The 27435-nt window shown below is 45.7% G+C and overlaps 1 protein-coding gene across 1 annotated transcript in view; it reads right to left on the bottom strand.

Annotated features, from left to right (window-relative positions):
- Nucleotides 1–211: 211 nt before the first annotated feature.
- Nucleotides 212–27435, bottom strand: part of LOC110520285 (zinc finger protein GLI2) — a 102778-nt gene continuing 75554 nt past the window's right edge. Inside the window, exons 5-14 of the mRNA XM_021597475.2 lie at nt 26561–26755; nt 17864–18065; nt 16462–16663; nt 14943–15053; nt 14206–14337; nt 11466–11615; nt 10304–10468; nt 9751–10029; nt 6211–6559; nt 212–4615 (exon numbers count right to left, since the gene is read on the bottom strand). Of these exons, the coding sequence (XP_021453150.2) occupies nt 2262–4615; nt 6211–6559; nt 9751–10029; nt 10304–10468; nt 11466–11615; nt 14206–14337; nt 14943–15053; nt 16462–16663; nt 17864–18065; nt 26561–26755 (4139 nt within the window). The 3' untranslated portion in view covers nt 212–2261. The remainder of the gene's footprint in view (nt 4616–6210; nt 6560–9750; nt 10030–10303; nt 10469–11465; nt 11616–14205; nt 14338–14942; nt 15054–16461; nt 16664–17863; nt 18066–26560; nt 26756–27435) is intronic.

Consider the following 27435-nt stretch of genomic DNA (forward strand, 5'->3'; position numbering starts at 1 on the left):
AGTTTGAATAACGATTCTTTGCTTTCATGTGTCCCAGAGGGACGAGACCATGTGATTTCAAAGGAGACACAACACAGCATTTTGGTTAAAACAGAAAAAACTGAGATACTGTATTTGAAATGTACAAAAGCTATATACAACACACACACACACACACACACACACACACACACACACACACAGTAAAATGGATGGGCAGCATACCTGTACATACGGTAAGGCTACTTTAATTCCAGCAAGCAAACTAAAATAAAAACTGAGGAGGTTGCGGTGTATCATTGTTCTTGATATGATTTGTAATCAAAGTAATTCATCCCTTATTTGATTCTCCATACAGTCCATGTCTAGCCCAGGGGGTAGGGAGGGGTAATGAATCCACAAATTAGTGTGTAATCATGTCCACCGAGTACACATGGAGTACTAGCATATTCCTTCAGAGATCTGATACATCCTAGACAGGCACAGGGTATGTGTGCACAGCCTGGTCTAATAGACTAGATGTAACATTGTAAACGTAAATCAGGAATACTCAAATTAGGATATGTTAAGTTTGGATTGGTTACATAAGAGAGACAGTTACTTAAGGCAAAAATTAAAGTAGGGCGGTTGGTCAGGGTGGATGGGTAGGCGTATAACACAAACGTTTAGAAACCCAAAGGTTGAGTGTTCGAATCTCACAACTTTAGCATTGTGGCAACTTTGCAACTACCTACTACTTTTAGCTACTTAGCATGTTAGCTAACCCTTCCCCTAATCCTAATCCTTTAATCCAACTGCTAACCTTAACACCTAGTCTAGCAAACATTGGCCACCCAGCTAACATTAGCATTAGCCACCTTACCACCAAGCTAATCACAACAAATTGGAATTCGTAACATATCATACGTTTTGCAAATTTGTAACATATTGAACAAATTGCTATTTGTTAAATATTGTAAGAAATGCATTTTGTAACATATCATACGGATTGTAATTCATAACATACCATCCGAAATGGATGATGGGCATCCACAAATTAATACATAACATATCATACTAATAGGAGTGTCCCGTATTTAGATTTACTATGCTACGTCTACCCCTGAGTCCAGGTTAGCGTGTGTCTCCACAGACTGATTTACACTGAGGCAGATCTCTGTCCTTTTTTATCATACAGTCAGTCTCACAAAGAGGAGAGTCCTTGGAGGGTTACTGTACAGCTTCTGGAGGGCACTTGGAAGATATTTTATACAGTATGACAAGTGGCCATCTCCTCCACACTAGGGGCTGGTTTCATATACACAGATTAAGCATAGTCCTGGACTAAACATCACTTTCAAATGAGAATCTCCACTCAGCATGGTTTTTAGTCCTTCATTAGGCTTAATCTGGGTCCACGAAAACCGTCTCTAGCTTTGCATGGGATCCTGTTCCACTGCAAGCTCCTCTATACATGGATGGATGTTAACAATGTAGCATCACAATGTTCTATAGTTGCATCATATTGTACTTGAAATAATCAAGTCTCTTTAACATAATTTAAAGCACGTACCATACAGTATATCTATAAACATGATCAAAGGTCGTAATAAGAAAATGATTCTAATATTTCCTCATGCCTTTTTACCTGGCAACATCGTTACATGTATGTATGTTTCATGAATTCACATATTATTCAAACATAATCTATTTAGCAAGGCACTTCGTGAACTGCTATCAGTGCACTGCTTTTTAAAGAGTAACAAACATCAACAAATACGGAGCAATGGACACATATTTGCTGATGTAGTTTTATACTCTTGTCTATTCTTATTCGTAGATACAAAGTATGGCTTTTCAAAACAGTGATAATGCTCCTTATGTCTTTAAAATGTTCCTTATGTCTTTACTATACTTACTTTCTCAACACAAACACTACTTAAAATGTACTTGAGCAAATATGACATATTACTGGATAAGCAAAGTCTCTATGCAGGCCAGCGGAGATTGACATGCTCCTGAAGAGTAACTATTTCCATAGGGTATTGTTACATATAATCAGTGCTTTTATAGTACATTTTCCTTGAAATGGTCTGAATACACAATGGGGCATCCCAATAATCTTTCTTTCCTTCCAAAGTGTGCACTCTTTCCCTCCTCCCCACAAAATTAAAGCATTGGATTAGTGGGGCATGGGCTAGGCTAGAGGGAGATGCGATATATTTTCTTTCAAATACAAGAAGGGAAGTGAACAAGTGCACAGTTCGGGAGAAAGGAGAGATTATTGTGACACAGCCAAGGCCTTAGCTCATCATGTTGAGGAACTTGCTCTCCTCAGCCAGGGTGGTCAACATGGAGCTCATGTCTCCGATGGCCATATTACCGATCCCTGCTGGCACAGAGGCCAGGGTCACAGAGTTACGGGGGGTGGTAAGCCTCGAGGAATTCTGGGACAGGCTGGTGAGGAGTCCGGGGCTGAGGGTCCCTGACATCAGGCTGGAGTGGTCTCCATCATCCAACATGGCGTCAAAGTCGATCTGGGCATGCTCCACGCCAGAGATCGATCCAGAGGAGCCGGATGAGTCAACGGTGCTGGTGACCTGGTTGACCCCTGGAGATGCCATGGTAACAGTGGTGCCTCCCGGTGTCTGGCCCATAACGGGGGACATGGGGGAGTTGAAGCTCACATTGTGGTTGTTATTGGGTTCAAACATCTGGATCTGGCCAGCATAAAACATTGAAGCATTGGAGTTTGAGTCTCTGTTATGTCCGCCGGTATGTGCTGCGGTGCTACCCGGTCTCTTTGGACTGGCCTCAGAGGTGTTGTGATGCAAGTCAGACTGAGGGAAACGGTTCTGCTGCATCATACCTCTGGACCCTGAGTGTTGTCTACTGCTCATAGACTTGGGCTCCATGGGAGGCCTGGGCTGCATCCCAGCTCTGTTCCCAGTATTGACGTCTTGCTGCTGAGAAGAAATACTGTAGTTCTGCTGGTCAACCTGAATCATGTGGGGGGCATAGCTTTCAACCGGAGTCCTTGACCTGTAGATCTGCGTATCAGGATTGTTGTGTGTAGCCATCACCCTGCCGTTGGGCAGTGCCATGCCATTAAAGTTGGGTCGAAAGCTGCCATTCCCAGATCCAGAGTTAGGAACAGGGATGATCTCTTGGCCATATCCCTGCTGGGGACTCATCTGCTCAGGATAGTTCATGCTGCATGGCTGCCTTTGTTGCTGTTGGACAGAGTTGATCCACTGGGAGTTGCTTCTCTGGGTGTAGCCTTGTAGCGCCATATTCTGGCTCATGGGCATCACCTGCTGGTTACTGTTACTACCCATTCTACCCTGGAAATGCCCAAAGTTCTGTCTCTGCTGGACCATGGCCAGGTTGTTGTTTCTGAGGAGGTTCTGCTTGGTGAGTCTGGAGGTGGCTGTAGCATCCACAGTCCCTGAGCTGACCTCGTTCCACTGGACTGGCATGTTGTTCTTGTTGTTCCTACTGTGAGAGGCTGGGTACTGCTGCTGCTGGGAGCCAGACCCAGGGCTCATCTGGTAGGGGGGTAGGGGAACCTGGCTTGACCCAGACAGGGGCATGTTGGCATCCACCATGGCCATCCTCCTCTGCCCATAGAACTGCTGTTGGGAGGAGGTCATATTCCCCTGGACCTGGAAGCCGCCTTGTGATTGGCTGTTGGCGTAGTTGGCGGGGCCTGCTGATTGGCCAGGGCCAGTGTTCTGAGACCTGAGGTACTGTACGACATCATCAGGCAGCACCATGTCCTCATCTCCTGCATGGTCCAGCCCGTCCACGGCCATGGTCTCCATCACCACGTTCTCTGAGATGCTGGGGGGCCGTGGGGCGAAGGGGTGGTGGTGCAGGCTTCCGTCGGATCGCGTGTAGCTCTGCATGGCCAGGCCCCGGCGGTCGGCAGAGGGAGGAGGCATCATACTGTTGGGGTTCATACTGTTCATGCTGTTGTAGCGTTGGACTCGTGGAAGGGATAGTGGGTCTAGGGTAGGTCTGCGGACGGGGTCGCTGGCTCGCCGGGGAAGGTTCCCAGGGACCTCGTGGGGCATCATGCTATGGCTACCATAGCCGATGTCGCTACAGCGTCTGGGAACGGCTGCGGTAGGTGGGTGGAACAGTTGAGAGTGGGATAAGCTCTCTCTTTCCTGGGAGTGGTCCCCGTACAGGGCCATCCTGGTCCTGAGGCTCATACGCTCCATGTTGGGCAGAGGTGTAGGTGGAGCTCCCCCGGTTGCAGCAGCATACTTGGCCTTGAGATGGTAGTGCTGGGCAGGAGTGAGGCTGAGCAAACTAGAGAGGTTTCCACCTCCACCTCCACACTGGCTGGCCTCGCTGGATCTACGGGACAGGTCTGTGGAGATGGGGTCGTAGGAGTCGGCTGAGCTGATGTTGTTGTGGCGGTTGCTGAACTGCGAGGCTTCGGAGGAGCGGCGGCTGGAGTAGCAAGGGGAGATGCCAGAGGAGCGCCGGCTGATGTAGGCTGAGCTGGCAGTGCTGGTGTTGCTGTCCCGGCGGCCCTGTTCGTTTAGCTGGTTCAGCATGGTCACCTCGCATGATGACAGGTCACCAAGACGCTGACCAGGGTAGAGCCCGGGTGGAGCGATCATATTAGAGTTTTCCAGAAGGGAACCTGAGGAACCAACAAAAGGAACCACATTATAACATATACAGTGCCTTGCAAAAGTATTCATCGCCCTTGGTATTTTTCCTATTTTGTTGCATTACAACCTGTCATTTTTTTCTTCTTTTCGATTTCATGTAATGGACATACACACAATAGTCCATTTTGGTGAAGTGAAATTTAAAAAATAACTTGTTTCAAAAAATTCTAAAAAATAAAAAACTGAAAAGTGGTGTGTGCATATGTTTTCACCCTCTTTGCTGTGAAGCCCTTCAATAAGAGCTGGTGCAACCAATTACCTTCAGAAGTCACATAATTAGTTAAATAAAGTCGACCTGTGTGCAATCGTCACATGATCTCAGTATATATATATATATATATATATATACATACACCTGTTCTGAAAGGCCCCAGAGTCTGCAAAACCACTAAGCAAAGGGCACCATCAAGCAAGCGGAACCATGAAGACCAAGGAGCTCTCCAAACAAGTTGTAGAGAATTACAGATCAGGGTTGGGTTATAAAAAAATATCCAAAACTTTGAACATCCCACGGAGCACCATTAAATACAATATTGAAAAATGGAAAGAATATGGCACCACAACAAACCTGCCAAGATTGGGCCGCTCACCAAACCTCGCAGACCAGGCAAGGAGGGCATTAATCAGAGAGGCAACAAAGAGACCAAAGATAGCCCTGAAGGAGCTGCAAAGCTTCACAGCGGAGATTGGAGTATCTGTCCATAGGACCACTTTAAGCCGTACACGCCACAGAGCTGGGCTTCAGAGTGGCCAGAAAAAAGCCATTGCTTAAAGAAAATAAATAAGCAATCACATTTGGTGTTTGCCAAAAGGCATGTGGGAGACTCCCCAAACATTTGGAAGAAGGTGCTCTGGTCAGATGAGACTAAAATGTAGCTTTTTGGCCATAAAGGAAAACGCTACGTCTGGCGCAAACCCAACACCTCTCATCACCCCGAGAACACTATCCCCACAGTCAAGCATGGTGGTGGCAGCATCATGCTGTGGGGATGTTTTTCATTGGCAGGGACTGGGAAACTGGTCAGAATTGAAGGAATGATGGATGGCGCTAAATACAGGGAAATTCTTGAGGGAAACATGATTCAGTCTTCAAGAGATTTGAGACTGGGACGGAGGTTAACCTTCCAGCAGGACAATGACCCCAAGCATACTGCTAAAGCAACACTTGAGTGGTTAAGGGGAAACATTTAAATGTCTTGGAATGGCCTAGTCAAAGCCCAGACCTCAATCCAATTGAGAATATGTTCTATGACTTAAAGATTGCTGTAAACCAGCAGAAAGTTTCCAACTTGAAGGAGCTGGAGCAGATTTGCCTTAAAGAATGGGCAAAATCCCAGTGGCTAGATGTGCCAAGCTTATAGAGAAAAACCCCTTTCTAGGTTTCTAAGGCTTCTTCACATATTCCTCTCAACTCAATCTTTCCTATTATGGATGTGCAATATTTTTTCCACAATTATTTTTTTATTCCTTATTATCGTTTACTAATCGTTCAGAATTATTGCAGGTTCTTAAAAACAGTTGTTATCAAAAACTATATTGTTCCAATATAGAACTTCACACTTACCAACAGCAGGAATGGGAGGCAGCTTGGTGTTTCGGACCTGAGGTGCCTGAGGACCAGAGTTGGCCCAGGGACAAGAGTCCCTCACATTCTTGAGCCTCTCCTTCTTGATGTTCTCCAGCTTGATAGTGACTCCTCCCCCTTTATGAAGCCCAAGACCCACCCCCACCGAGTTGCGGGGGGAGAGGGTAGAGGAGTCCACCATGGGAGGGTCATCCAGTGCACTCAGGTCCCCAAAGCTGCCCCCACTGTGCAGGGCCATCTCTACTCCACTGTCATTGTTGTGGGCACTGCCAAGTGGCGACGGCTCACTGCTACATGACGAGTGACCGCCCGGGCTGGATTGATACGTCTGGAGAGGGGGACAGGATAGGTGGTTCAGGTTAGACACCGAATCAAGCCTATTAAGGGCTTTTCACATTACTCTAGTCGATTTGGTTTGGATTGGCATGGTAGTGTGAAACGGTTATCACTGTCAGACAGGGCATTGTTATTATAAAAAAGATGCTTAAAGATGAAATAAAGTTTCAAAATTCAGATTAATAAATTAGGTAAACTTTGCAAAACCATAAATTAAATTAATTATGTAGCCTAGCTTTAGTTTCATAATCTTATTTATCATAGAATTGTTAGATTTTTTTCTAAAGGAAACATGTCTAGTGGAGGGACGGGGGATACTGTGATTCTCATCATAGTCAAGTGTTGACAGTGGTTATTTCTGACACAGACTGAACTAGAAAGAGTCTTGATCACAGCTTGATTGCTGGAACTATTTGTTCGGCGCACATGCTGAACAGTCCCGTTGTTTGAATATTAATTTGATAATTACTTTTATCATGGCCTGATAGACATTACTGTCAGATCTCTAGGCCACAGAAGAATAGAACTGAATAAAGTGTGTGTGTGTGTTCAAAGGGGTCCTTATAGTATACAAACACTGGATTGCTGATACTATGTATTGGCCAATGAGAGGGTTTGAAGCCACCTGTTTAGGCACTCCCCAGGAGAGCAGTCCTCCATAGGAATGAATGGAATTCCACAGTATTCAATTAAATGTTTTAAGGACAAAATTACATGTATTGTTCTGTTGCAGTGGGGGAAGTAACATTAGTACTTTCAAAAAAAGTATACTTTAAGGATAATATTATATATATTTTTAAATGTTTTATTTGTATGTTTAGCTCACATAACACAATTTAAAAGTAAGCATTAAGGTGTTTGCAATAGAATAAACATGGATTTTTTAAATTGCATTTATAAACGCATTTCTATAGCTTCTAAAATATTTCTTACAACGTTGAGGGAGTGCCAAGATGGAGGCACGGTGGCTTCAAAACTATTCGGACCCCTTGACATTTTTCACATTTTGTTACGTTACAGCCTTATTCTAAAATTGATTAAATCGTTTTTCCCCTCAACAATCTAAACACAATACCCCATAATGACAAAGCAGAAACAGTTTTTTAGAAATGTTTGCTAATTTATAATTGAAAAAAAAGAAGAAATATCACATTTACATAAGTATTCAGACCCTTTACTCAATACTTTGTTGAAGCACCTTTGGCAGCGATGACAGCCTCGAGTCTTCTTGGATATGACGCTATACGCTTGGCAAACCCGTATTTGTATTTGCAGATACTCTCAAGTTGTGTCAGGTTGGGATGCGGAGCGTTGCTGCACAGCTATTTTCAGGTATCGCCAGAGATTTTCAATAGGGTTCAAGTCTGGGCTCTGGCTGGGCCACCCAAGGACATTCAGAGACTTGTCCCGAAGCCCCTCTTGCGTTGTCTTGGCTGTGTGCTTAGGGTTGTTGTCCTGTTGCAGGTTTTCATTAAGGATCTCTCAGTACTTTTTTCCTTTCATCTTTGCCTCAATTCTGACTAGTCTCCCAGTCCCTGCCGCTGAAAACATCCCCACAGCATGATACTGCCACCACCATGCTTCACCGTAGGGATGGTGCCAGGTGTCTTCCAGACATGACGCTTGGCATTCAGGACAAAGAGTTCAATCTTGGTTTCATCCGACCAGATAATATTGTTTCTCATAGTCTGAAAGTCTTTAGGTGCCTTTTGGCAAACTCCAAGTGGGCTGTCGTGTGCCTTTTACTGAGGAGTGTCTTCCATCTGACCACTCTACCATAAAGCCCTGACTGGTGGTGTGCTGCACAGATGGTTGTCCTTCTGGAAGGTTCTCTCATCTCAACAGAGTAACTCTGGAGCTATGTCAGAGTGACCATCGGGTTCTTGGTCACCTCCCTGACCAAAGCCCTTATCCCCCAATTGCTCAGTTTGGTCGGCTGGCCAGCTCTAGGAAGAGTCTTGGTGGTTCCAAACGTCTTCCATTTAAGAATTATTGAGGCCACTGTGTTCTTCGGGACCTGCAATGCTGCAGACATTTTTTGGTACCCTTCCCCAGATCTGTGCCTTGACACAATCCTGTCTTGGAGCTCTACGGACAATTCCTTCGGCTTGGTTTTCGCTCTGACAAGAAGACAGCAGCGATTACTGCCTCGAGTCTTCTTGGGTATGAGGCAAACCTGTATTTGTGGAGTTTCTCCCGTTGTTCTCTGCAGATCCACTCAAGCTCTGTCATGTTGCTCTGATATGCACTGTCCACTGTGGGAACTTATATAGACAGGTGTGTGCCTTTCCAAATCATCTCCAATCAATTTCATTTACCACAGGGGACTCCAATCAAGTTGTAGAAACATCTCAACGATGATCAATGGAAACAGGATGCACCTGAACTCAATTTCGAGTCTCATAGCAAAGTATCTGAATAGTACCTAAGGTATATCAGGTTTTTATTTCTAAAAAATGTGCAAACATTTCTAAATACCTGTTTTCACTTTTGTATTATGGGGTATTGTGTGTAGATTGCTGAGGATTTAATATATATATATATATATATATATATATATTTTTAACCCATTTTAGAATAAGGCTGTAATGTAACAAATTGTGGAAAAAGTCAAGGGGTCTGTATACTTTTCAAAGGCACTGTATAACTCATTGGGTAGATTTCACAGTACATCACAACATCTAACTGTAGCTAGTATACACTTTAAAACCAGAAGCTCTTGGAAAGTCCTCTGTTTTTAATACATGGAGGAACAGAGTAGTGAATTTCAAATATATTGACTGTTGACTCAGGTTTGACATGCAGTGTTAAAAAGCATTGAAAGGAATAGAAACAGTGTTGGTGCTCACCTCAGTGAAGCCTGTCCAATAGGGAAAGTGTTAAGGAAAGAGAAGCACATTCAAGCAGTGACCAGAGAGGTGAGTTAGGTTAAGAAGAGGATAGACCATCAGCAGTTGTATCACAGATCAGTTCATGTGAAAGGTGATATGATAAATGGTGAAAGGCTTGCATTTGCATCACAAGACTCAAATAACATATAACATGTATGAATGATAATGTTAAGATTAGCATTTATAGTATTAAGTTGTTAGTAGTAGATGATAGGATTTTGACAATAGTCAAAGTCAATGCTTTGTTAAAGGCAGCTGTTATGACACAATAAAATGTCACATCCAGTCTTACTATTGAGTTCTCAGTCTTGATTGACTTGACCTGCAGGCAGTCCTCTGCTCCTCTAATGGTGCTGTTGGCCTCCATTTTTCCATCCATCCCTCTACGACTCTGTTTGGCGTTTGCCTCGTTCTCTCCATTCCCCTTAGGAGGACCCCTGGGGGGCACATCGCCACGTTGTTTCTTCGTGACGTGGGCCTCAGGTCCGTGGACCGTCTTCACATGCTTCCTGAGAGAGCTGGGGTCTGTGTAGCGCTTAGTGCACCCAGGGATCTTACAGATGTAGGGTTTCTGGGAAGAATAATTTTACACAATATCTTATTATCTGATGTTAAAGTTGATTACTGTTTTCATCCATTGTCTTCTGAAAATACATTATGTAAAACACAAATAAAACAGAATGTTAACTGCATATTGGACATAAAAATCCTTGAAAAGTGTAAACACAATGAACTTAAATGTGCATTAGGTTATTTAAATAATGGCAGTGGGTACATACATAGATGTAGCTCACAGTGTGTCTCTCATTTGATTGTCTATGGTTGGGTGTCTATAGAAGCCTTACCTCATTGGAGTGAGTTCTGTTCTGGTGCTTGGCTCTGTCTGAGGCGTTGGAGAAGGCTTTGTTGCAGCCCTCGTGTTCACAGACGTAAGGCTTCTCCCCTGTGTGAGACCTCAGATGGGTCTTCAGGTTCTCCAGGCGAGAGTAGGCCTTACAGCATCCTTCAAACTAGAGAGCGAGAGAGAGGAGGGATGGATGGAAACATTGATTGATGGAAAGGGGGAGGGAGAGAGAAGAGAGAGACAGACAAAGGTCAGCGTTAGCAATAGCCTCAGAGACTCTGGCATCACACAAAAGTATTTGCTCTTTGAGAAAATGACTATTAAAAGAGACTGACATATACCACAAAAATGATTTGCTCTTTGAGAAAAATGACTATTAGAACTATTTAAGCAAAGCGCCTGACATCATGGAACACTTTGTTGAAACAAAGCAGCTGAGCAGTTCTGTGTTTAGCTTTGGTATGCTATGCATTGTTATGTGGTAGGATTTGGTATTCCTTCAGAGTGTGCTATGCTGTGCACTGTGGGTAATTGACAGAGTGTGAGAGATGGGATCAAACTAGATTAGCTCAAATGTGGACATAAAAGACCTGAGATCCTCCCTTTCAAAAACACAAGACTTGGTAGAGAGGGAGATAGCTAGGGTGAATGAGATGCATGTGGGATTTAGCAACTAAACTATACAGTAGAGTAGATCTTAATAAGGACCCATGGACCCCTAGTCCTCTTTACACTTGAATAACTAACATCCTCCTCTCATGTCAATCAGCCTTGTGAAGTCTTCTCTTCTCAGAAGTTATCTTTTAATGGACTCACAAGCCCTCATTATTGAGCTTTGAAGCTGAGGAAACTACACACAAAAATGTTATCATGAGTGAATCAGTGCAACAGATGAATTCCTTAGTAAAGGCCCAGAAGACTATTCTATGTGGAGTGGATGGATTTCTACTGGTGAGAAGCTAAAGTACCATTTTAAGGCTATGGTCTATAGTTATTATAGTGCACAAAGCAGAATCATAACCAGAGGTAGGACTTATAAATGTGTGTGATACAAGCAGAGATAGTTAAGTGACTGGCTTATACGTGACCTATTATAGAAGGCTCTGGGCTTATTGGGAGAATGTGTACATGCCCGGGTGCATGTTGGGAATTGGAGTTATTACTGTGCATTTGTGTGGCTTCTCTCCAGTGTGTCTCCTCATATGGACCACCAGCATGTACTGAGCCTTGAAGGGCTTCTGTTCCCGCGAGCACTCATCCCAGCGACACACAAATTCCTTCTTCTCCCCATGGATGTGGTCATTGTTGATATGCTGCAGAGAGAACAGGGGAACATGGGGTTACATGGGAATAAAACACATGGAAGTAAAACAAAGCAGGCATATCCATGTATCTCAACCTGTCTGGGAGATAGACATGAACCTCATCTGTTTCAGGATCTGATATTCTCAATCAACAAGTTGTCAGATGTGTTTATGTCTTTAAAAATGGGACACACAATTCAATTCTCATTCAAAATCCTATTTTATCTAACCCCTAACCTAACCCGTACTCTTACCCTAACCCAAAAACGTAACCTTAACCCTAAAACTAACCCTAGCTCCTAACCCTAACTCTAACTTAATTCTAACCGTAACACTAATACTAACCTTAACCCTAAACCCCCTAGAAATAGCATTTGACCTTGTGGGGACTAACAAAATGTCCCGAGTTGGTCAAATTGTTGATTGTTTACTATTCATAAATAGTTAAACACACACACAATCCTTACTTGTCTTCCTGACAACTGAGATTTACACACATCTCCTTCTCTCTCTCGCTTTGACCAGGAAACCAGGAAACCAATAGTGTTACCATACCGTGTGTACACTACTCTGAGATGTCCATGCTTGAATGCTTGATTTTATTTTCTATCTGGAGATAAATAAATGATGGATGGATGGATGGATGGCTGGCTGGCTGGCTGGCTGGCTGGCTGTACTGTCTGTCAGTATTTTAAAATGTTAGTCGTCACTGACATGGTTGAAAGATGGTCAAAGGACCTTGCAGACATGCATCCATTTTTGCCTGAGCGTTTCAAAAACATGACAGTGATTGGACAGAAATGTCTAGAGTTACATTCCATTAAATTACAGAAAACAAAACGTAGAATCAAACACAGAGTTTCTGTTTCAGAGGAACTGCCTGTCTTTCATTTAAGTGTGTGTGGTCAGGAGGGCAGGAAGACTCATTCTGCTGTATTGTCTAGGCATGCAAGGCCACTTGGTAAGATTACCCTGCTTAGTGCCTATCCCTCCATTTTCACTGAGCCACACGCACACACACACAAACAACCACATGGAAAATATTCACACAGCCAGACAAACCACTTTGTCTCCTGGGGACCTTCACCCTCACTATACCCTACTAATGTGGCCACTTTGTCACAAGCCGGGCCCTGGTCAAAAATAGTGCACTATATAGTGAATAGGGTACAATTTGGGATGTAGCCATCCACCCACTGACTGGGTTAGTGGTTGACAGTCCTGATCCTGCCCAGTTCTTTTTCAGAGGAAAAGTGGATGAACAAATGAAGTGTGTGGCCTGCAGCAGGCTTCCATTTTCAGCCATGTACTCTTCATACCATACTGAAACCATCATTTGGGGCTATTGGGGAAGGATTACTTTGGGTAAATAGAACTTAGAAGTTCTACGCCATAATTTTGTGTATTTTTTGTCAAGGTGAGTGATTTCACTTGTATGACTGGTGAGAACATTGTGTAAAACCTTGGAACTACAGTACAGGGGGTGTGTACTGTAGATGGAGGGATAAAGTACTATCAAATACTTGGCAGCAGACTCTCAGTTATTACATCTACAGATGTCTACATCTACGTTGGTATGTAATTAGAAGTCACTGTAACAAGAGACTCATTCACACGTGGACATTTACTGTTCATTTTTATATTTTCCTTCCTTGCTGCCTTTCCCTTATTCCATTATTCCAGTGAGTTGTGGTATGTGTTCTACTTCACCATGTCCATCCACACCCCACACCACCAGGCCCTAGCTTTGTTCCCTAATCCCTTCAATCCCTGACAGAGATGCAGTGTAGGGGGAATGGATCCTGGAACTTACTGGGATGGTCTGGACATGCCCTCTGTCAGGACGACTGGGGCAGGGTGGCAGGATGAGGGGGAGAAGTGATAGGGTGGGTGAGGAGAGGGGAGCAAAGGGGGGAAAGAGGGGGTAAATGGGGTTCTAAGGTGGCTCTACTCCTGGACTTTCTTTGTCAAGACAGACTGGAGGCTGGAAAGGGGACGAGAAAGGGGCTAAGGTGAATCCACTCCTGACCCGTAACACTGGGAGTTAGAGACTTCAGAACATTCCAGACTCAGCTCAGAGACTCCCAGTCTAGGTACTGAACTGACAATCCCAGTTAATCATAGCCTATTGGAGTAGAGTACAGAGCGCTGCATCAGGGGTTCCTTAGAGAGGAAAGGACAGAGTTCCAGAGCTCTGAGTATGACGATGGATTTACTGCCATGCCTCTAGGGTTCAGAGGTCAGAGGTGGCTGAGAGCCAGGGGTTGGGGGTCACATCTGCAGGGGCGTTAGAGTACCTCCGTCTCCTCAGTCGGAATCAACAGGCCTCATTAACCCTGCGCGTGTCCGCCACAGGAAAGGATCAGTTACTACTGCCTTGACTGGTTAAATCTTAAACCTGACTGGAATGACGCTTTAATGAGGAGCAGAGGAGGCCATTTTGAACATTAAAAAAAGTATCTGTGTGCCTCTCTCTTGCCTTACGTTTTTGTCCACTGAAAGTCACAAGCATATCCATACTGTAGAGGCACCAGCAGGCCCCTACTCACAGATGTCCTAACTCTGTGTGGTTACTAAAAATCACTTAATAATTACTCACATGAACGAGCTGGTCCTGGGTGTCGTACTCCTTGCTGCAGCCGATCCAGTGACAGTTGGTCTCGTAGACAGCCTCTGGCTCCTGCTTACACTCATCTTTGTCCAGCTCCTCACTCAGGTCCAGGACATGCTCCTGTGGATGAGAGGACTCAGTCAGAGAGGGGTTCATGACTGTCTTATGTGCATGCAAGCACACAGTTTGTGTGTGTGTTGACAATAGCTTGTACTGTATATAACCAACTATACTGTCACGACTTCCGCCTGAAGTCGGTCCCTCTCCTTGTTCGGGCGGTGTTCAGCGGTCGACGTCACCGGCCTTCTAGCCATCACTAATCCATTTGTCATTTTCCAGTTTTGTCTGGTCTTCCTTCACACCTGGTTCCAATCCCATCAATTACATGTTGTGTATTTAACCCTCTGTTTCCCCTCATGTCCTTGTCGAAGATTGTTTGATTGTATGTAATTGTGCATGTATCATGTTGGTGTGCGACGGGTTTTGTATCCACTTTTGTTATTTAGTACATTTAGGTTTTTGGAGTTTTATCAGCATTTTTTAAACAACTCCGTTTTTACCAAGTTTTTTCTCCTGCACCTGACTTCCCTGCCACTAACACGCACCCATTACATATACTGTACTATTCTGCATTTGCTTATCTGCATCTTAATGATCTAAGTTTGCTTTTGCACAACTCACTGTAAAGATAAGGGAAGCAAAAAATAGGTTATGGGATAACATACCTGAAAGCATGGTGATATGGGCCGGGGTCCTTCTGCTTCTGTCTTGACCTTGTGCCTCTTGGTGATCATGGGGTTGACTGTGCTGCTCACCGCCGGGTCACCACCAGCATTCTGCAGGAGAGAGAAGGAGGTACACGTTAGAGACAGAGACTATACCAGCCTTCTGAAGGACATACTGTAGAGAGAGAAGTAGAGGTTAGATAGAGTGGTCCTTAATGGCTCAGTTGGTAAGAGTGTCAAGTTCAATTCACACAGGGATTATACACTAAATGTATGCACTCACTGGATAAAAGTGTCTGCTAAGTGGCTAAACAGAAGAAGGAGTCAGAGATGCAGTGCTCTGGAGTGTGTAGAGACAGAGGCAGAGTTAAGATAACTCAGAGCAAAGTCAGAGCGACATCACAGTATTGTTCTTGGCGCTGGCTGACTGGCTCTGTTCTATGGTAACGTGATGATGTGAGGGTTGGTTGGTTTCAGAGTCAACTAGAGCCAGCCAAGCACCAGGCTCAGGGCCCATAACTCGTATAGCGACCCGACACAGAGACTAAACAGTTTAGACTGCTTTATGAGAGTCAGCCAGGGGAAATATGAAAAGAGAGAAATTATTATCCACACTGCAACGCTCAGAGCTTTGATCCTCCAACCAACTCTCAACATAACAGACAGACAGGCCTTTTTACGCCTCAGTCACAGGCTCTGTGGAGGAGACGCTCAGTGTGAGTGTGTGTGTGTGTTTAAGCATCATAAAAAAGGATATGAAGTGAGGGTTGGGGGTCAGTGAGGAGGGGTCTCTCTAGTATCCCACCCAGCCACTACAGTACAGTACGGCGCTGACTGTGCTTCAGGGGCCCCATGCTCTCACTAACACTAACTTCAATGGCTGGAAACCAGGGGAAATGTGGTTCTGATTAATGTCAGTGAGGGGTGGGGTGGGGTGGGGGGGGGGGGATTTAGCTCCGTGTGTGTGTGTATCTGTGTGTACATTGGTATACTAAAATTGACATAGTGATGGAATTTATGGGTGTGTGTGTGAGGGGGTGACGGTAGATGAGGGGGAAGTTTACATTCATAGAGACCATGTATACAATAGGTTGATAAAGGAGACAGAGGAAACACTTCTATGAACTGAGACAGTTAAAAACTGCTGCTAATGGGAGGGAGTCATCCTCCAGCTCATAGCTGAGCGAACCCTAGCCAAAAACACTTGACAGTTTATGACACTCTTGGGCTGGATTAATTTAGCATGCCATCATTTTATCTATAATTTACGTAGTATACTTTGGACAATATACAGTCTACATTCCATTCACGTTAGAGATCTTTGGTTTCTGTGTTATAGCTGAATGGAATTCATCCGTATCCCTCTCTGGGTATTCACAACTCCATTCATAGAATTGCATATAAAACACAATTATAGGATCTCTAGGACTACATCGTCATGCACGTCACAATTAAACCAGTGTTTGTGAGATATCAGACATATAAGTGCAGATATCTGACGTAAGACAATGCTACTCACCTGGTTGGACTCAGAGCTGGAGGTGTTGTGGGTGGTGTTGAGGGTGGAGGCTGCCAAGGCGTGGGCATGCTGGCGGGCAGCGAAGGAGGGCGAGGGCTGGATAAGGGGAGGAGTATGGCCGAACGCACTCAGGCCTCTCTGCTGGTTGAGCAGCTGCTGGTAGGCCATGGGGTTGATGGGGTGGGGGAAGGTGAACGACGGACTGAGAGAGGAAAGGACAGGACACTCCATTTTAAGTACAACAGCAAATAAAATAACTGTAATCACTTAGTTATAGAGTTAAGATAACTTTTAAAACTGTACAGCTATTCTATGATTGATTGGTGTATGTGGAGCCCTGTGTAGATTGAAGTAATACATAAGTTCTAAAGATGTATATGTGTAGAACAGTTGTTGTGTACTGTATGTGTGTGCACTACATGTACACTATATACAAAAGTATGTGGGCACCCCTTCAAATTAGTGGATTTGTCTATTTCAGCCACACCCATTGCTGATAGGTGTATAGAATCGAGCACACAGCCATGCAATATACTGTACATAGACAAAGGCCTTACTGACTTTCAACGTGGCACTGTCATAGGATGCCACCTTCCCAACAACTCAGTTTGTCAAATTTCTGCTCTGCTAGAGTTGCCCCGGTCAACTGTAAGTGCTGTTATTGTGAAGTGGAGAGAAACATCAGCCGTGAAGTGGTAGGCCACACAAGCTCAGGACCGCCGGGGGCTGAAGTGCATAGTGTGTAACAAATAATCTGTCCTGTTGCAAGACTCACTACTGAGTTGCAAACTGCCTCTGGAAGCCTTCCTCGGGAGCTTCATGAAATGGGTTTCAATGGCCAAGCAGCCGCACACAAGCCTAAGATCACCATGCTTGCCACCATTGGACTCTGCAGCAGTGGAAACATGTTCTCTGGAGTGATGAATCACGCTTCACCATCTGGCAGTCCGATGGACGAATTTGGGTTTGGCAGATGCCAGGAGAATGCTACCTGCCCCAATGCATAGTGCCAACTGTAAAGTTTGGTGAAGGAGGAATAATGGTCGTGGCTGTGTTTCGGGCTAGGCCCCTAAGTTCCAGTGAAGGGAAATCTTAACACTACAGCATACAATGACATTCTAGACAATTCTGTTTCCAACTTTTGGGATGGATTGGAACACCGACCGAGAGCCAAGCCGAATTGCCCAACATCAGTGCCCAACCTTACTAATGCTCTTGTGGCTGAATGGAAGCAAGTCCCCGCAGCAATATTCCAACATCTAGTGGAAAACCTTCCCAGAAGAGTGGAGGCTATTATAGCGGCAAAGGGGGCACCAACTCCATATTAATGCCCATGATTTTGGAATGAGATGTTTGACGAGCAGGTGTCCACATACACTACATGACCAAAAGTATCTTGTACCTGATGCCGCTGACGGACAGGTGTCCGTAGGAGCTGCTGGCTGCAGAGCTGGAGCGTGAGTTGTTAATGTAGGCCACGAGGGAGTTGGGCGAGGTACGGATCATGGTCTGCAGGTCGATGCTGGCGTCTGAGAGAGGGGAGATGGACAGGGCTCGCTTTCTGTTCAGCCTGGGGGTCAGTCTGGGGCTGGAGAACCGGGACACTGCAGATCGAGAGCACCAATCAATCAAACAAACATATTTACAAAGCCTTCTTAACATCAGCAGTGCTTTGCAGTACCCAGGCTAAACCCCAACGAGAAAGCCTATACACACACAACATGCTAGTGACCCTTTCTCCCTAACCTGACTAAGTGTTACAACAATTGTGAGAAGAAAACAAAATGTCACTAGTAGTACACTCCCACAGCATACTAAAAATGAAGAACACTAATGTCAGTCAGTCAGTAAACCCCCAAAGAGTTACAGTCTTAAGATGAAAGAAGAAGAAACCTGTTTATTTAGAGGTGTTCTAGTAGAGGTCATTCTAGTGCTAGTCTAGCCTAGACTAAGGTACAGTCCCCCTCAGTCTGTCTAAGCAGTACCAAATGGCACCCTATCTATATTTAGTGCACTGCACTACTTTTGACCAAAAAGTAGTGCACTACATAGCTAATAGGGTGCCATTTGGGATGTAACCTATATCTCTCGCCATCATCTCTCTAACACCACCCCAACCCTCCTCCTCCCCTTAATGCTCACATCCTCTTATGCATAATGAATCCCTCCCAATAATTTGCTGTAATTACCGTGATAAGAATCTCACCCAGTCAGTTGTATTTCAGCATGTTAAATGGAGGCAATTTAAACAAATTGATTTGAGAATACCATTAAAAGAATGAAGCATAGCTACAAAAGGTAAAGGTAAACCCAGAGAGTCATGGATGGCTTTTACCAAGCTGTTGTTGGAGCACGAATATTACAGTAAAAAAAAATATTAAAAAACATTACGTTTTTTCCCACAAACTGTTGATTTGGTATTGTGTAACATTTGACCCTTTTGGAACTAATTCCCTCAGGTTATGTATATAATCATCATTATTCTGTAAGAATGCATGTAGACATCCTTAACCGAGTTCTGTGCATGGAATTCTGACCTGAATTGAGCACGTAGTTCACTTTAACCTTCCTCTTTGGGACATGCAATGGAAAGTCCCTTTTACAGGCTACATAAAACAGTTCCAGGTGGTCAAAGACATTTGGTCTTTCAGGGTTGTTCAAAAAGTTAATTGAATTTTTCTTTGGTGGGATTGGGTTTGACGCTGTTCCTGTGGCAATGGGTGGCAGCTAGGGAGAGAAAGACAGAGATGGTGGTAGGGAAGGTAAAGGGAAAGTGGGATACTTTCCCATTCAGTTGTACAACTGAATGCCTTCAACTGAAATGTGTCTTCCGCATTTAACTCAACCCCTCTGAATCAGAAAGGTGCAGGGGGGCAGCCTTAAATCGACATCCACGTCTTTGGCGACCGGGGAACAGTGGGTTAACTGCCTTGCTCAGGGGCAGAATGACAGATTTTTACCTTGTCAGCTCAGGGATTCGACCCAGCAACCTTTCGGTAGGGGGTAATGGCTAGCAGAATACGGGGTAAGGATGGGGGTAGCGTTGGCCAGCTGCTGTGGGCCAACAGGTGCTGAGTATTATCCCTGGTGTGATGTGGCGTGGCAGGACACATACCAGGGCAGAGTGGTGGGGGTAGTACTGGTCTGGGATGGGGGGTTATTAGGCCTAACAGGGGGCATCATCAGAGGCGCTGGCAACAGGAAGTTCTTAATAGCTCCTATCACACCTCCCCAAAACACACGGACAGACGCACACACCACCACCTGCCAACATGTCAAACACACCACTGTCAACCTGCAGCCAATCCTCTGACCCTTTATTGGGTAAATTAGTGATCCTTTCTTCCAGGCCATATGGACCCAGAGACCACTATACTTATATACCTATGGCCGTAAAAAAACGGTAGTCTTATACATGGTGTGTGTGTGTGTGGGTAGGTGTCGGGGCCTGCGCACATGTGTGGGTGTGTGTGAAAAAGACTTATGTTGCTGAGTTGTAAAACAAAAGGCTTATGTGCTTACTTAAAGAGCTGCAGGACTTCAGAGGGACTCTGGCTGCTCTATGAAAACTCAGCTGTAGAGATGTCTGAAAAAGTTGGCAAAAACAACATTCGGTCCCTAAGAATGTTCTTCTATGAAGCTAAAAAAATAAATGTGTCAAGTATCATTAGGCATATTGCGAAAGGAGGGGGGTTATCAGGGGAGTAGAGGGGGAGGAGAGAGGGGGTGGAGTGGGGAGAGGAGTGGGTTGCTACCCGGATACGACAGTGGTTTATATTATACTCTTTAGAAAGGCTAGGGGTGGATTCAGATTTGCATCGAGTGTAATGGCTCTTTCTCTCTTGCCTGGGAATGGGCTGGCCCATTGTGGAGCTGCCGTGTGTTTGTCTGTGTGTGTGTCTGGGTCTGTGTGTGTGGTGCAGCGGTCTTATTCATCTCTGCTCACCACAGAACAGAACTGAATCTCAGGGGAGATTTGCTTATTAATGTGCCACTTTATAAAGCAGGAAACTAAGCGAGGTACGGCTCACAGCCTGGCGAAACTGGCGCCTGCCTCACCCCCTGGACACCCTTACCAAAAGAAAGCCTTAAACCTCATACCCCAACCCCCAAAACCCTCCATATCCCTAGCCCCAGACATGGTCTCAACCCCTTCACAAAATGCTGATTCACCCCCCAAAAACCCACCCCTATATCCCCAGACATACTATAGTAATAACCCCCTAAACCCACCATCCCACACCCCTACCCTTAGATATTGTCTCAACCCCTTTCATACCTGATACCTCCAACCCCAAAATCCCCATCCCCAGAAAAACTGTAGGTTCTCCTTAATCAATTCAGTACATCTTTCTCTATCCACTCAGGAGTCCCTAGTTAATGTGTTAGTCAACAGTGTGTGCATGAGAGCGCAGCGTTTGCTCTTCTAGCCTGGACCTGGCACACCAAGGATACACTCCTCCTCTGGCCTCCCATGTTAGAGAGACAGCGCCTGAAGACAGCGGCAATTTATTAGGGCGGCAGGTAGCCTTGAGGTTAGAGCGTTGAGCCAGTAACCGAAAGGTTGCTGGTTCGAATACTGGAGCCGACAGGGTGAACAATCTATCACTGTGCCCTTGAGCAAGGCACTTAACCCTAATTGTTTCAGGGGAGCTGTATAATGGTGACCCTGGCTGTGACCCCACTCCCTGGGGGAGTTGGTATATGCTGAAAAACACGTGTGTAAAAGGACAAAAATAAGCACCCCTGTGAGGTCATTGTTGTATCTGCTCTGCCTGAGGTCACTCAGGCAACACACACAGTGATGGAGTGCTTTATCGATGGCGGGGCTCTAATTTAGGGGTATGCCAGGTTCTGGCAGCAGGGAGGTGGCGTGGCGCTGGCCCGAGGGATATGTCCTGTTCTCTAGGTCTAGGACTCTGTCTCTGTGGGAGCAGAGTGGAGCACAGGGAGGGTTGGCTATAATTGGGGGATCTGGACTGATATATAGGTTCATAATTACAGGCACTTGAGTGCACATTAACAAAAAAAACTAAAAGGGGGCTGAGCGATTATTTTAAGCATCTGCCTTGCTGTTTTGATGGAAATGGCTTTGTGGAAAATCTGAATACTGTAATTGAAGGGTAGTAATCCTTAATCCTTTACCCCCCCCGTGCCTCCCAGTACAACCCCCAAACCAAAGCCCCCCGAATGAGAGTTGGCACAGGTTCCACACACAGCACACAAAGGTAGTCTCCCTTTGTTCAGTGCAACAGGCTTTAGAGGCCTGTAGTTAGTAGTTAGCCTGAGAGAATGATATTACAATGGGATGTAGGGTCTCTTTATCTGGGCTCTGTTTTCCCATCAGGAGAGCCAGTGGAGCCCTGTGGAGGGCCTGGCTTTGTTGGGTCATTTAGTTAGGAGTGTTGATTCACTACCTCCGCTGCTCTCTGGCTATGTCGGTCTGTCTCTCTCTCTGGTCTCTCTTTCACTCGGTCTCTCTCTCTAGTAGGGTTGCTGTACAGTGGATCCACTACCTACACTGCTCTAGCTCTCTCTCTTTCAGATGACCCCAGACTGAGGTAAAGCATGAGGGGTCAGGCGTTGGTCCTCCGAGGCGAGGGAGAGAGGCCCAGTGCGAGGCCCAATCTCCTCCCTAAACAACACCGCAGCCTGGGTACCAGCCAGCCAAGAGCCCCAGCCAAGTCCAGCCACCCCCGATCCCCTCTGCTCTCCTCCGAGTGGGGAGGAATGTTTATTTTTCCTGGTAAATCTCGCTAATACCATCACTGCACATTTTATTAGAGGGAGCTCACTGCGATGATTCCCCTATGAGCCCCCAGTGTCCTGCTAAAGCCAGCTGTGTGTTTTTGTGTATGTGCACACTTCTGCCGGGGGCTCATGTGTGTTCATACAGTAAGTGTTTGTGTATGTAGTCCGCAGGGACTGGACAAGACCCCCCTCATTCTCCGTCCCTTCCTCCCTCCTCCTCCCCAAACACTAAGATCTCTTTTTCCTCTGACTGCATGGCAGACATTTACTTTGGCAGCAGCTATTGTCATGGGACCTTTGAGTTTCTTTTCCCGGCAGCAGGGTCCTATGCTGTTAGTGCTCTACAACCCTCCCCCCTTGTTCAGCCTTGTTTGGCGCGTTCCTCAGTGAGCTTACTATTAAGACATGATGAAGTGTAATCTGTAGGATTTACAGTATTTAAGTTTACACTGAAAAGGGTGAAAATGCTGATCCAGCTAGAGCAGGGGTGGCTAATCATTTTGTCTTAAGGGCCACATCGGCATTAAAAAAATTCAGAGGAGGGCTGTACAGATTATTTTCCAGACCGATTTGTTCCATCTATCCATCGATCTATCTGAGATTTCTGGGTGAGACCACTCATAACATCACACACCACACGCAATAGATTTACTAAGGGCTTTAGGGAACAAGGCCCAACTGGCCTCTGCCTGGTCTGGTGGAAACATTTGTGTCTGTTATTAGCGGGGGAAATTGGTCTATGTTGTTTTAGTGGATGAGCGTGTCAGAGCACGCCACTGGCACGGAGGCACACTTGGCATTTCAGCACGGCCCACACTAACCAACCAACTGACGGACGGCAGGAGGATCTGTCGGTGTTTGTTTTGTAGGCCTGTCGGAGCAGACTGCATGTAGCCTACATGGCACCCATGCCTCAATCAGTCACACAGTGGGCGGAGGAGAGGAGCAGAGGCACTCTATTCCCTATACTGTATAGTGCAGTAATTTTGACCAGGTCCCATAATGTGTTCTTAGAGAAAGCATTACTACTTAGCTACCTACTCCCCTTCACTCTCTGCGGAGCATAAGGCCTCAACAAAAAGATCCAAAACTGAGAATGGGTTTGCACACAGTCAGATTAATGATCAGATTATTGACTGTTTCATTAATTGTATTACTGTATACAATTGTCAACGTACTATATACAGTACCACGCATGGGGACAGGGATACATGGTCTGTCCTGAGCAGCTAGCTCTGGGAAACAGGACAGCATCAGGGTGCCATGTTTAGTGTCATTTAGCTATGTTCTTGAGAAAAGACCCAGGTTATAGCTCTGCTTAATGGCAAGTGGTAAAACCTACAGTAAATCCATACATTTAGCCCTATGGAACTATGAGAACACCTGACTGTCTTAAAACTTTTAAGTACACCCGGTACTAGGGCTAGTCTGCAGAATTTTCCATGAACACATTTCTCCCTTTTATTAACCAGCACTATTTTTTAAGCCCACTCTCTCATGTTTGTAGTACTAATAGGAATCATTGGGAAGGGAAAATAACCAGCCATATTATAACTTTGGGTTCACTGAGGACTCAGCTCTTGTGGTAGGTCCAATGAATTTATTAGAGCATAAATTGATTTTTAAATATGCATATGAATTTCTTTTATTTTATCAGAGCTAGGCTTCCAAAACAAACGTAGCGGTCTCGATGCATATGTATCGCCCTCTCTGCCATTAAATGAGGTTCTTTATTCAGCCAGGCCGTATGCTGAGACTCTGAGCCATTAGCTGGCTGGCTAGGTCAATACAGAGCCTGTGTGTGTCTGTGGAGCTGCTAGCCTCGCTAACCGCACTGACGGAGAGCTTCAAGCCAGAGAGTGCCCAGGACGCTGACCACATCAAACCCAGCCAGGTTTGAGAAGTAGAGAACACCAAATAAACCTGCCAGGGGGAGGTGTGGAGGTGAGGGGGGTGCGGGGAGGCGAGGAGAAGGCCCAGTTCTGTGCTGTGTGAGTCGGTGTCTGTGGGTGTTTGAGCAAACAGCCTCCCCAAACAACTGTGGGAAGCCAGCAGCAGTGGCGGTCACGCCGGGAGAGAGAAGTGGGAGGATGGATGGAGGAATGGAGGGACGGAGTAGTGAAGGAGGAAGACAACAACCTCTATGCCCAAATCTGCATGCCCTCCCCTCCTCCTCCTCCCTCTCTTCATGTTTGATTTAGTGATTGAGGGGTAATTTAAACGGTTCATTTCGAGGTGGATCCTGCGTTGGCAGGGATCATGGCGGTAAGGTTTTCCTAGCATGCACATGAGGATTGGTGATTTAGCGTCACGCAGGGTGGACGGAGAGCGTGACAGGAGGTGCAAACACCGTTAGATGGTAGATGGCTCGTTCTCGCTCTTTTCCCTTGGGTGGTTTGAGACCGGATAAAAGTGATATGGATACCTAACCGGGAGTCTGTGCCAGGCAGGCAGAGAATGTATGCGTTTGACGGTCGAAAGGCATCGAAAGGCTTACTTTCATGGACAGTTTAGTTTAGCTTTCCACTCTGTAGCACTGTATTGCCCATTCATACAGCTAACTGGAAGGTTCCTGAGTTGAAATAATCTTCAGGTCCTAGCAGCATTATTAGGCCTTACTTGTCACTCTGTTCTTAGGCCTGGGACTGTCTGCAAGGCTATGGTCCCTGACCATATGTCTGACCTCTCCTGTGAAAAGCAGGGTTGTTCACCACGTCTCTTCTGTCACACTGTCACTAAATCTCCCCTGCCTGCCACTATCCTCTATCCCTGCCGTTAGATTGCACAAGCAGAGCAGGGACCACAGATTTACAGTATACCTGCCATAACACTGACTGAGAAACAGAGAAGAGACAGATTCAGAAGCCCTGGCATCTGCTGCTGCCTGAAATATAGTCCATCCACTGCCAAACCTCTCTCTCTCTCTATTTGTCTCTCATCTCTGTCTCATCTCTCACACACTTACTCTCTCTCTCCATCTCATTCTCTCCTTTTTCTTCCTCTCCCTCTACCTCTTTTCCTCTCCCTCTACCTATCTCTTTTCCTCTCCCTCTACCTCTTTTCCTCTCCCTCTACCTCTTTTCCTCTCCCTCTACCTCTTTTCCTCTCCCTCTACCTCTTTTCCTCTCCCTCTACCTCTTTTCCTCTCCCTCTACCTCTTTTCCTCTCCCTCTACCTCTCAACATGGTTGCCCTTTTAAGGTTACCACTGTGGATTTGTAGGATGTTACTCATAACAGAGTAACACACCTGAAACACTATGTGACTAGCTGTGTAAATTAGAGGCCTGTGTTGGGAGAACAGTGGTGGGCCTTTCTGTCATGGGCTTTTCTGTGTTTATAGACACCCCCTGCTACGACTGAGGGTTTTTATAAGTCAAGGAATGCTCCTCTTGCTTTGATGTGGGGAAGTCTTACACACAGAAAGCCACAAGAAGAAGAAAGGACATCTATGAAAAGCACAGCACCACATACCTGGAGGTAAGCACAAAGGGTGATGAGGCTCTTAGTATTTAGTAGTGTGGCATATGGGTACTTCACAATGTACACTGAGTATACAAAACATTAAGAACACCTGCTCTTTCCATGACATAAACTGACCAGGTAAAAGCTGTGATCCCTTATTGAGCAGGTAAATCCACTTCAATCAGTGTAGATGAAGGGGACAAAAACAGGTTAGAGAAGGATTTTTAAGCCTTGAGACAATAGAGACATGGATTGTTTGTGTGTGCCATTCAGATTTAAGTGCCTTTAAACTGGGTATGGTAGTAGGTGCCAGGCGCACCAGTTTGTGTCAAGAACTGCAACACTGCTGTGTTTTTCACGCTCAACAGTTTCCCGTGTGTATCAAGAATGGTCCACCACCCAAAGGGCATCCAGTCAACTTGACACAACTGTGGAAAGCAATGGAGTCAACATGGGCCAGCATACCTGTGGAACTCTTTCGACACCTTGTAGAGTCCATGCCCTGACAAATTGAGGCTGTTCTGAGGGGGAGGGGGGTGCAACTCAATATTACAAAGTTGTTCCTAATGCTTGGTACACTCAGTGAGGTGGGAGAGTCCCACATATGATAGTCAGTGTGACCTGGGCTGTGTCAGGTCAAAAGTAGTTCAGGGGTAGGAAACCCTGTAGAGGCACTTCATGTTTTGTTTTAGACCAGGTGATGAATTTAGCCAATTAAGTTGAGTGATTGGTAGAATCAGGTGTGGTGTCTGGTTGGGAAAGAATCCTGCAGTGCAGTGGCTGTTGCACTCAAGGACCAGGGTTGCCAACCCCTGATCTAGGGAATCGGATGTCATTTGGGGTACAACCCAGGATGGTGTGTTTCAGGATTTCAGGATCACTCACCATCCACAGGGCTGATGTAGTCGGGCAGGTGTGCTGCTGCGGCTGCTGCTGCTGCGGCCGCCCCGGTCTGCATGATGAGGTCTCCGTAAGTGCTCCTGCCACTGGCCATGAGGTGGTAGTAATCTGTAGGGTTGGCACCTGGAGGTGGAGGGGGCAGGCTGAACAGACCATGCTCCTTCAGGTGCTCATGGGTCACTGTCGGACAGAGATGGAGAGAGGGGTGAGAGGTGAGAGATGTGTCACAGGTCAACTAATGAACAACTGACATGGGGACAGGGAAGACTGACACAGGAACAGACAGAGAGAGAGACGGGGGGGGGGGGGGGGGGGGGTGAAATGAGAGGACGCAGAGAGACACAGACCAAAACAGTGAGTAGTAGATTTGACAGACGGAGAGACAGAGGGGAACAGACATGGTGCGCTGCTTCACAGGTTTGAAGATCTATGCTACAGAAGATGCCTGGAGGGCAAAAGGCTTTTGATAAAAGATAGGTGAAGTCTTTGAGGTTTGCTGAGGTGTGTGAATGACCCCGGGGAGTAAACGAAGAAGAGAAAGAAGGAGGGAATAAAACATTCCTGCTCTTCTCCTGTCTCGCACATAAATTCATTGAGACAGATTACCCGCACACACACACACACACACACACACACACACACACACACAGTGGTAGAGAAGGGAAACCCTTGAGCATTACGGAAATATTGATGTAGAACGTGTTAACACCTGCACCCTGTAAACCCACATTTAAAAATGTCACAAGCTGTAAGAGGGAGATGTAGATCTGTTTTCTTTCCTTTTGCAGCGAGCCACTGAGGCCTATATCCATAACTGTGGCCTCCTCCCCTAGTTTCCTGCTCTCCGTTTGCCCCTGTGG

This window comes from Oncorhynchus mykiss, chromosome 3 (assembly GCF_013265735.2).
Source record: "Oncorhynchus mykiss isolate Arlee chromosome 3, USDA_OmykA_1.1, whole genome shotgun sequence".
Classification (NCBI taxonomy): Eukaryota; Metazoa; Chordata; class Actinopteri; order Salmoniformes; family Salmonidae; genus Oncorhynchus; species Oncorhynchus mykiss.